This window comes from Hyposmocoma kahamanoa, unplaced genomic scaffold (genome assembly GCF_003589595.1).
Source record: "Hyposmocoma kahamanoa isolate Upper Pololo Valley unplaced genomic scaffold, ASM358959v1 87, whole genome shotgun sequence".
Lineage (NCBI taxonomy): Eukaryota > Metazoa > Arthropoda > Insecta > Lepidoptera > Cosmopterigidae > Hyposmocoma > Hyposmocoma kahamanoa.
The window spans coordinates 22,687,132-22,698,090 of record NW_020654422.1 but is presented as its reverse complement, the minus strand read 5'-3'; the positions used below and the strand labels follow the sequence as shown (position 1 = coordinate 22,698,090).

The 10,959-nt window shown below is 37.0% G+C and overlaps 1 protein-coding gene across 1 annotated transcript in view; it reads right to left on the bottom strand.

Moving 5' to 3' along the window:
• Positions 1-1,292: 1,292 nt before the first annotated feature.
• Positions 1,293-10,959, bottom strand: part of LOC113235170 (tyrosine-protein phosphatase 10D-like) — a 46,949-nt gene continuing 37,282 nt past the window's right edge. The window contains exons 2-4 of the mRNA XM_026470779.1: positions 3,508-3,766; positions 3,144-3,428; positions 1,293-1,489 (exon numbers count right to left, since the gene is read on the bottom strand). Of these exons, the coding sequence (XP_026326564.1) occupies positions 1,320-1,489; positions 3,144-3,428; positions 3,508-3,766 (714 nt within the window). The 3' untranslated portion in view covers positions 1,293-1,319. The remainder of the gene's footprint in view (positions 1,490-3,143; positions 3,429-3,507; positions 3,767-10,959) is intronic.

Sequence of the window (10,959 nt, the reverse complement as noted above, 5' to 3'; positions counted from 1 at the left end):
TTGCCTCAAATGTCCGAATATAGTGAGCAAATAATTACATACATCGCCGGATATGTAGTAAGTACGAGTAATACAAAGAAATATATAATGCAAAGAATTAACAGTACGCTGTCTTTACAAAAACCGAGTTGATCATATGTATGAGTTCGTTGCTTTCGAGGACGAAGGTGGTCTAGTTTATTCCACCTAAGATGCTATCCACATATGTCGAGTAGCAGAGTTAGAAATCCGGGAAATAATAAACAAATCACAAAAATTTCACACGAGGTCATCATTAAGTAAACCTGTGATAATAAGATTTTACCATATTTTGTCAGCAGTAACATTTTCATTTGTCTTGGCATTCATCAATTTGCTCAATTACCAACAGATAACCATCTTGTAAAATTAATTAAGGCAGTCGCAAGTTCATATATTGACATGCGTATTCATTATCTTCAACTGCCTCCGTGGCCGAACGGTTACCATGCCGGACTGCCACGTAGAGGTCCCAGGTTCGATTCCCGGGCCGGGCGAAATATTTGTATGACCTACATTTATTTCTCTCGTGAGTTTGGGTGTAATTTGTGGTTGTCTATGTGTGTGTCCATGGCACCCGCGACACAGGGTTTCCCTAGTGCGGGGCTATGTTGAGTGTGTGCGTTATTAAAAAAAAAAATTATTAATATTTTTTTAATATATTATTTAAGTTAATCAATAAGGTCTTCAATTACAAAAAGATGTTATATAATAAGCTCATTTTATGGGAAGGACAATAATTTCATTATTTGAAGTCGATTAAAAATTAATCGTATTTTTTTTAAGAAATCAAATTTTTTTTAAAACAAGTAAAATAAAGACATAACTATCTTATTCTAGTATTTTTCTACTATATTATTATTACGACTGCTTGTAATCCACATATACTTGAACAAAAATTATTATATTTAGAATTGATTAATCGAATGGAATACGCATGTTTACATGTATTCCGTTCAATCAATCGATTTAGAGCGAGCGGAAGGAAGTTTCCATCACTAAATAGCTCTTGTGACGTCATAATGGGTACAAAAAAACGTGGCGCGCTTGGTTTTCGTACAAATTACTGTACTTGCGGCGTCTATCTAGTTATATGTCTGTGTTTGTGACTGTAGTTGCGCTTGTGTTATTAATTTTATGCTGAGTGAGGGTGAAATAAAGTATGAAAAAATATTCAACACAAGCGCAGCTATTTTGCACTATTTAACCTTCACTGGGTTCGCGGAGTAGCAAATTAATGTACTTACATTTTTATTGACATGGACTTCCGCAAAGTAACGCCTGAATCTATTCATTAATTCCTATGAAGTTTGAATGTGTAGTAGAAGGCCGGAGCGGAGTCGGAGGCGCGTAAGACTGGTACATACCTTGTAATGCGTGTAGGCGCCGGGCGGGTAGGGCGGCTGCCACAGAACCAGCAGCGTGGTCTCGTTACGGAACCACACGATGAACTTGCCCGGTGTATTCGGCTCTGACAACATACACACAAGCAAGCTGACAACATACCCGCACCTGAGGGAGTCACACTTAAACAAGCATTTACAAAGAACAAAGCTCAAAGCTACAATGAATTTTATTTCAATAGTCGCTTCTGATTTTATGTAAATCGAATTAGGATAAGGCGGAGGACGTCGTACCTCGCACCCACGAATTAAAACGAAAGACACCGACGTACAAAGTTCTCGTCTCGCCATCGTTCAAATGAACCCAATATTTTCATAATATTTATTACACGGGTATGTCGCATAAATTCGTGGTCGCTGGGGTATTTCCCTCCCAGCACAAAATGGGCAATACCATACGTAGAAACACTGGATTATATAATTTGCATTCACAAAACGGCACATAATTCATAAAAATGTAAATGGCTCCCCGTGTAATCTTCGCTACAAAATGTTGTGGACGGATATTATTTCTATTTGTAATTAATTATGTATCGTAACTATTATTGATACCTCGAGTTCACAACACTAACAGCAACATAAGAAAACAAAAAGTGCACGACGACTGAGCTGGAAAGCAGGAACAAAAAGAAGTCGCAATCGGTCACTAAGAATAAGCATGCAATGCAAGAAGCGGCGCGCTGTACGCCCAGAGTTTTGTCTTACCGCTCATGAGCGGCGTCGGCGGCGGCAACGGCTGCGGCGAGCCGGGGCAGCGTGGTACAAAAGTCGGCATTTTAAAAGACAGACTTGGTTAAAAGTTGTTGGTCGCATCTGATGAACAGCAGAAACCACAACCTAACCATAATTCTTTGAGTGGCAGCATTACGGTACTACATTGACTGTAATTACAAGTGTGCGCGGCTGCTATTGTCAAGGTGCACTAGTACGGCACTACGATGGCATTTAAAAACGTAGTTAATTGCATATTAGGAAAGCCGCCTTGTTTCAACTCGACGTCGTAGTAACGTCACCGCTTTTTATTATTTAGCCTTGAAGTGACCCTTAATGAACAGCAATACCTAAACTAGTTATCCTATTTGCTAACCTGTGTAACATGACTAGCAACACTAACCTGTCGGGTCACGACATATTGAAACAAGGTTTCAGTTTCTGGAGTTTATTTCGACCACATAAATAGCATAATTCACCGTTCAGGATGTACCTAATCGATAAGCGTTATATTAGAGCAAATGAGAATGAGCGGTGAACGGCAGTGGCAACCGCGCCTACGGAAGTTCGTTTGACCTTGAGCTAGTAGATAATACATAATAGATGGCACCTGGCGACGGCGACACGACTACGACGCGTCGCGCCGCGCACTTCGGTGATGGCCACTCGGCATTTGCATCAAAATGCTTTTGTTTGGTATATTATGGATATTTACACAAGTGTTCTCAACTTTACAAATTCTAAACAACAACTAATGGTAAGGACCATTGAGTATGGAGCCAATCCTTCACGTGCCAAATGTGACAATTTGTAAAATTTTGTAGGCGGTTGGGCACCCACAATATTCCAGCGTCCCTACTAGGCCTGTACGGCCAATGTTGCACACCTGTTTATCTCAATGTTGCAGGTACTTTGAATTGGTTCCTACTTCTTAACCGCTCTACGTATGTATGTACACTGACTTTCGTAAGCCCGAATGTCTGAATAGGAACCAAGAATATGGGTACTGACTGGTGGTGAAGTTGCGCGAGGCATAGGCGGCGCTCTCTTTGTCGTGCAGCAGCGTGAAGGCGTGAAGTTGATAGGTGGCGCCAGGCGAGAGGTCGCGCAGGGTGTACGTCCAGTTGCCGGCACCCTCCACAGAGATGTTGCGCGCGCCGCCCTCGGCGCGCTCTGTCAGCGGGATCACTTTGAACCGGAAGCCGGTGTAGTCGCCGTGTGCCGGCGGCGACCACGCGATCGTCGCCTGCTTGTTGCGCCCCAGCGTCACCGTCAGGTTGGTCGGCGGCTCCGGTGCTGGAACACAATGCGCGTTCACATCATGACTGCATGACGTTTTAGATATGTACCTATTTGAATAGTCCGAGCTTGATACCTGTGATGATGGTCTGATTCCAGGTGAGTAGATCGGCGAACGTGGCGTTGGAGTAGTAAAGCATGAAATGGTATTTGGTACCGGGTAAGCCCTGGAAGTTAATAGTGGAGGCCCGCGCGGGCACTGTGTGGTTTGGCGGCGGGCTGCCGTGCGGCGGGCGGTAGTCGAGTCGGTAGTGGCCCTCCTCGGCGCCGCCTTCCAGTCCCGAACTCGGGATCTCGATCACGAGGTCCGCGCCCTGCGCCTGCCCCAGCACGCTCTATAAATACACCATAGATAACGATCTATGTGGTTATTATTGTCATATATCCAAGTTGCATGGTCAAAATCCAAAATGATAACTTTTAGTGCAATTGTACGTCATAAAAATTGAAGTAAATGAATTACTCATTTGTAAGTCGTATTAGATTCATGTATATCTGACAGACACATTAATTATATAAGTTTTAAATTATTAAATCTTGTTGAACTTAGCAATTAAAATTCAAAAACAATTTAACAAAATATTTTTTTATTTTTTGCATGTTATAATAAAGGTACAACAAGTACAACAACGAACTTAAAGATCGTCAATGAGTTTTCTACAAAATAGACAGAAAAAATGTCATTAATCACGCTAGTACATAGATAGGGCAGAAGGAGTAACCTTTGGACAGGGTCAGCTTAGAACAAATGCGTTTGCGCAGTCAGTTTGAATGAAAATACGTAGCACAGGCATATATCTATACATATGTCTGTGATACATAGGAATTATGTTTATAATATGGCAACACCGAGCCTCCACCTGTCAGTATGCACGCTTCAAAATCTGAATGAGAGGTCGTATTTAGTTTCAGTTTTCTCAAAAATAGTTGTAAGGATATTACTGGAAGAATATAGATAATGGTGAATTGAACTTTGCTTGTCGTATGGATTGTTTTATTGCTAAAATATTAACCTATAGAAATATAAACCTACGTTTGAGTCTTTTTACGCATGAAAAATATTTGTTATTTTGTAGAGTATCCACTGGGGCAGATTTGAACAAATCAAAGGGGGCAGCTTTGAAGACATTTAGAGGTTCTGATTAGCTTCCTCTACTAATATCTTGAAAATAAGATTTGTAAATTTTTTTCAGTTGTATTTATCTGTTTTGTACTGTTATAATAACCTTTTATTTAATAATTAATTACATAAGAAGTTAAATTTTTTTTTTTTTTATATTGCAATTAATAATTTAAACTTTGATTGAGCTTGGGTTCTGACCAAACTTTTTTTATAATCCTGTGATTATAGATTTAACTTTTTTTTAAAATTATATTGTACAAGATTTCTTCTGTCTTGCCGTTTCGCAGTCAGCGTTTCAGCCATTTAAAACGTTTGGCCCACTCCCTGTGCGAGTGTGGTCTGACAGAAGGACCCTCGAGCACCTGTTTTTTTTACTATAACCGTATTTTCACTCCTCTATATGATATCCTCCCCCTACATTCCCCCGTTTCGTTAATATGTGTGAGTCTCACGGTGGTTTTCTATTTAAAATCAGTGAATTCTGTCGAAATTCACCGGTCAATTTTTGAGTAAAAACGCGTGTGATGCACAACTTGACATTGGCGAAATCATCGATTACTTCGATGGCGCCATAACATTTAAAAGAAGGAGAAGATTGTAACCGTATTTTCATTCCTCTGTATGATATCCCCCCCCCCCCCCTAAAACCCCCGTGCCGTTAATATCAATTTTCTCCTAACGTTCGTCCACTCTCCCTTTGTGTAAAGAAAGAAAGAAAGAAAGAAAAACGTTTATTCGCACATTTAAGTCACTTTACATCCCTAAATTATAAACATAACATTAAATTGATAGCTATTTATTAAATAATCTATAAATAAGAATGCAAAGTGACACAAAAGAGGAAAAGGAGACGACTCAGCAAAAAGTCTATCTCTGGCGAGAGAGACGCTGATTTTCAGTGTATGTCCTGAGTAAATTTCTTTTTTATTAAAATATTATTATTAAAAAATTGTTTCTGTAATATGATGTATATAATATGTGTAAGTTCTCTGTTGTTGTAGATTCCTCTCTCAGTGATTTTTGTCGAAATTCAATGGTCAAATTTTGAGTAAAAAACGCGTGTGTGTGTCCTAAACTCGACATTGGCGTAATAAGGGCGAAATCATCGATGAAGCTATAACGTTGCTATAACATTATAAAGCAGAAGAAGAAGAAGAAGGCTTGTTTTTAAAACGGGGAAACTTATTTTATCACATTAATTAAATTAATTTGTATGAATTTAATACAATTGTAATTGAATGTAAAGTTTAATAATTTGAATATGATTTACGCAACTTAAATCTTTTCACTTTAAAATTTATTGTGATGGAAGTAATGTCAAACTGGCGTGTATGTCTAATCCTTAGAGGATGGAAAAAAAAAAGAAAGGAGCTGCCCCACGGAAGAACGAAAAGAATGGAAATGGCATCAAGCAACATTTGTATCAAAACCGATGTCGCCACACGCCTTAGACTATGAAAACTAAAGGACATGTTATGTTGACATATATAAATCAGACGTTATTTGTATGTGATGCATTTCGACGTTAAAAACATAAACATGTTATTGTCTTTGTTTAACTCTTGCATGCCGTCTTAAGCCAAAAGAGATAGCATTACATCGGTCTTTGTCAAACACGGGAATCGAAAATACGTAACGTCATCTTAAATGCCAACCGTGTCCATTTCGCAGTACTTGAGGTACATGATACGGTTGTCAAAGAGAAGTACATCCAAAGCCAAAACAAATGTTTTCCAAGTGTTTTATTGAATTATTCGCATGTATTGTGATAAAATGGACAAAAATGTTGACAGTGAGAACAATTAAGTATTGATAAAAATTCGTCGCTACAGCATTACGGGATGTAGCATTTGAAAAAGCGAAGATCGACCGAATGTAACCTTGTACAGACACGTGTTATTTATCTGTCTATAAATCACCCAAAAGCCCAAATATCTCATGTGATTAGACATATTTAAGTAGTTTATTTATAAATCTTGCCAAATTTTGCTTTGGTTTCTTCAGATTGCCTGTTTGTTTATATATTTTGATGTAAATCATGCCTGTGATAAAACTAAGAACTCGAACGGATGAAGGTGACGTATAATAAGCAAGTAGGGAGATAGGAATCATGTAGATAAGGGAAAGAAAATCTCCAATCATAAAGTCTTCATGTGATACTCCACGAGCTTACGTGCAATGCAAAATTATCGATACTGTACCTCTTTTATCTATATTTCCTTTTTTTCCATTAATATATCGTTTTTACTTAAATTGAAAATTTAAAGAAACTATTGCGAGTGTTGGGACCAAACATTTAAGAGGGAGCAGAGGAAGAATGACTAATCTTCGATTTGATTTTAGAGGAGTAAATACACTTTAAAGTTAAAAATAAAATATTGTACGAGTAACTACACGATATATTCAAGCATAGACGTTAATCAGAAACGGAAAACAATAAAGTTTCCTCAATAGATAAAAATCACGAAAGCACATCTAATTTTCACATTTTCGATTTATTCTCGAAATGCTACGGGTTATTAGGACAAAAATTAGATAATTAATTATATTTATGCATGATAGAATAATGTCGTCACGGATTTTTTTTAATCCCTTTAGTTTTAGAGTTATTCCGTTAAAACGAATTTCGAAGCTTCTCAATGAACCCGTTTTTTGTCGTCATCACGACCGTTGGTGATAGAGGACAGACCAAGGACGATCATAACTGCATCTCGCCTTGTCCGCGGCGGACCTATATCAGTTGTATCCAAATTTTCCGTTATGTGTCTTATTACGCCTTGGAATATAATAAAATTAATTTGAGTACAATCGTTTCTCAACTTCCAACGTAATTGGAAAACTTTTACAGTTAAAAAGTGTAATCTCGCACCCAGATAGGGTAAGTGTTGAACAAACGTATGTTATATGTATTAGGCAGTGTTTAGTCCTAAGTTAGTGCTTGTCCGCAGCCTCTTGGTTGTGCATTTATAAGCGCCTTAACAATTTTTCAAGGCAATCTTTTATTGCCATAATTTTTTATAATCATAATTTTTTAATGCTAATATTTCATTGTAACTCGCTGTATAAAAGAAAAAGAAATGTAAGTTATTCTGTTTCAACTATGTAACTCCGCTCTGATAGTAAACACCCACACCAACTGGTTTCGGCTTCTCCCTATAATATTAGGTGCACATAGTAAAAGGGGTTCACAATCAGCGGAGGTTCTCCCACATATTCTCACTCTGTACATTTATTGACAGGGTGTTATACCACGGCTAGAATAGCTACCGTCGTCGTTTACGACTCTACTGCACCGCTCCAGCCTTCCTACTTGCCTAGGGCTTGGACGGAAACCACAACCCACTGACCCGGCTTTCCCCGATACTTACCAGAACCCCGGCGCTGCCTTACAGGGAAGACCCCGAAACAATGACACTGATGTCGACATCGATGTTGTTGTTGCCAATTAATTAAATTATATTTTTTAATATCGCAATTTGACGAGAGTCCAAATTAACATTGGCATCCTTGGTGTAATAAGACCACAACTGCAATGACAAGTTTAAAGTTTAAAGATTCTACGTATAGTCTTGTTAACTTGATTCATGTATAGTCTGTCTTTTTATTTGAAGATGGACTAAAAATCTACCTATATACCTATACCTCTGCAAAACACACACAAAATCCAGAAAGGACTTAGTACAGATAGAGAATAAATAGTTGATATCGTTGTTATTTTTTTTATCACGAGAACTGATTTCGTTATTGAACAAAATAATTACACATACTTAATGGTAGGTATGTTACATTAGAGCAAAAGAAATTTAAATTAATTAAATCAAATTTTAAATTTAAAGAAATTTAACACATTGATAACACAATTATTGTATCGGTTTTTGTCTTTGACTCGACAAGAAGAAGTTTAGATCAATTTGTTTATTTTCGTGTTTATTCTATTTACCAAACAAATAAGGGTATAATGGGTATCGTACTTTATGAAATTTCATTACAGACACAAATTTTGTGTGGAACAGAAAAAAATCGTGGAGTCGCCAATAGGACTAATAAATTTACAACCGGTTCTAGTACAGGAAGTATTGTATTATGTTTATACAGGGTGATAAAAAACCTCTGACGATTTTAAAGGAGCATACTGCATAATGGAAATAAAAATAAATGTTCGGTTTTTTTTTAAATACCTAACACATAAACAAGTTGTAACGTCTCAAAATTTTATATCTTGTAACAAACCTACTTTATGTAATAGACGGTCTTAAGCCAGATTCACTTTTACTTCTCTAAGAATCCGCTAGATGGCATTGACCCATTTGGCGTTATTTCTAAATCGCGGTGTTAAGATTTTCCCTCGAATGGTGACTACTCGAACACAATTTTGTTAATGTGAAGAGAAATCTGAGAATACAGAGAGCTCAGAGGCAACCAGGAGTTAAGTCCCTTCTTGGGAACTGCTACCCGGATCTTCTGACATTTCGTACGCTCATATAGGGTGAAAAACTTCATCTCGCAGAACGGTTTCCAGGAGTCGAGTCCCTTCTGGGACCAACTGCCCGTACCTTACGCATATAGGGTGAAATTGTATTAGCGACATACAAGGTGAAAAATAAAAATCTTCTGAACCACTTGGAGTTTCACTTGGCTAGTTTTGGTAACCTCATCCAACGGACGAAAGAACCTCTCTCCTTTACAATCTTAAATTTTATTTAATATCTTAAATTTTCATAAATTTCGTCGAAAGATTCTAGAAATTCAGTTTCCAGAATACATCGGAAATAAAGCATAAATCATACTGTCATTTTTACAAATATTATATATTTATAATATGTAATGTAAAAAATGTAAATGGTATCGTCATATCTATCGAGTGACCCGCGAAAGCGGAAATAAACTAATTTAAATGTGCAGAATACTGCACATAATAAGAACTAAAATCCTCTGCACGATCTTCGCTCTTATACCGATGAATTTTCAATCCTATTACTGATGAAATCAAAATCGTAAGTTCTAAGGGTCGTATTCTAGAACTCTACTAAATGCCTAAGTCAGGATTTGAGTATGGTTTAAAGCACTCGAAATCATACTCAAGTCCCTTCCACTAGTGTCGTATTTCCAGTGCTTGAAATTATACTCAGATACTGACTTGAGCATTGAGTAGAGTTCTGGAATACGACACTAAGTGCGCTTATGCACATGAAATAATATTTTTTATTTTACCGTTCAGCATAGGGAGGTAATTCACAAACTTACCTTCGACAATTAGCCATCAATACTGATAATTTACGATGACGGTTAAACACATCCGCAAATTCTGTCAACGGCCTCTCGTCTCAACGAAGTGATAGTGACTATTTGTGAAACTTATTTGCTTAAAATTATATGCTTGAAGTTCCCGTGACATGCGACAGGAGATGTTGTTTTAATAATAATTTAATTAATACAGTGAATAGCGACATCTCTCGCCAGGACTGGTAGCTGTAAAGGTACTAACTGGGTGATAAATCTTTCATAGATTTCTCATAGATGGCGCTACGACTTAAAAGTTGTTGAAAAAACCAAAATACAAAGACACGACGCAAGCACATAGAAAAATTCGTGAGGTCCGTTTGTTCGTTCCGTGGCTTAGTTGGTATAGCGTCAGGCACGGTATGCAAGAAGACGTCGGTTAGAATCCGACCGGATCGAAGGAATTTTTTGTGAGTGTTCGATCTATGTATTAATAATTATAACAAATTAAATTATAGAGGAAACTTTATTGTTTTATGTTTCTGATCAATGTCTATACTTGAATATGTCGTGTAGTTAATCATACAGTATTTAATTTTTAACTTTAAAGTGGATTTACCGCTCTAAAATAAAATCGAAGATTAGTAATTTTTCCTCTGCTCCCTCTTAATGGAACGTGTCCGGATTGGAGCCGACAATTTGAGCCTTGCTTAATTTTTCAGCTTGCACGTGAAACACTTGATTTCAATAATAATAATAATAACGTTTATTCCTCTACAAAAATACGTACATATAGTTCTTAGTAATTTAAGATACATGCAATAACTTATTTTTGGGAGCTGGTGCTTGTTAAAGGCTTACCGCCTGTACTACAAGTCACCAGGCTCTCAACCTTGGAAATGACACATGACAATCTTAAGGTATTACTAAGATTAATTGTTTATAAAGGAAAAACATTTAAATAGTGAAAAAATACATTTGACATTATTGAACTATATACACCTAAAAGATGAAACTTAAATTTAAATTAAATTTAAAAACTTTTTTGCACGTAAAAGATATTTGACTATGAGTGCATGTTGTATTATGTGTGCGTGTGTGTGTATATGTGTGTGTGCGCGCGTGTGCGTAGTTACGGATATATATATATATATATATATATATATATATATATATATATATATA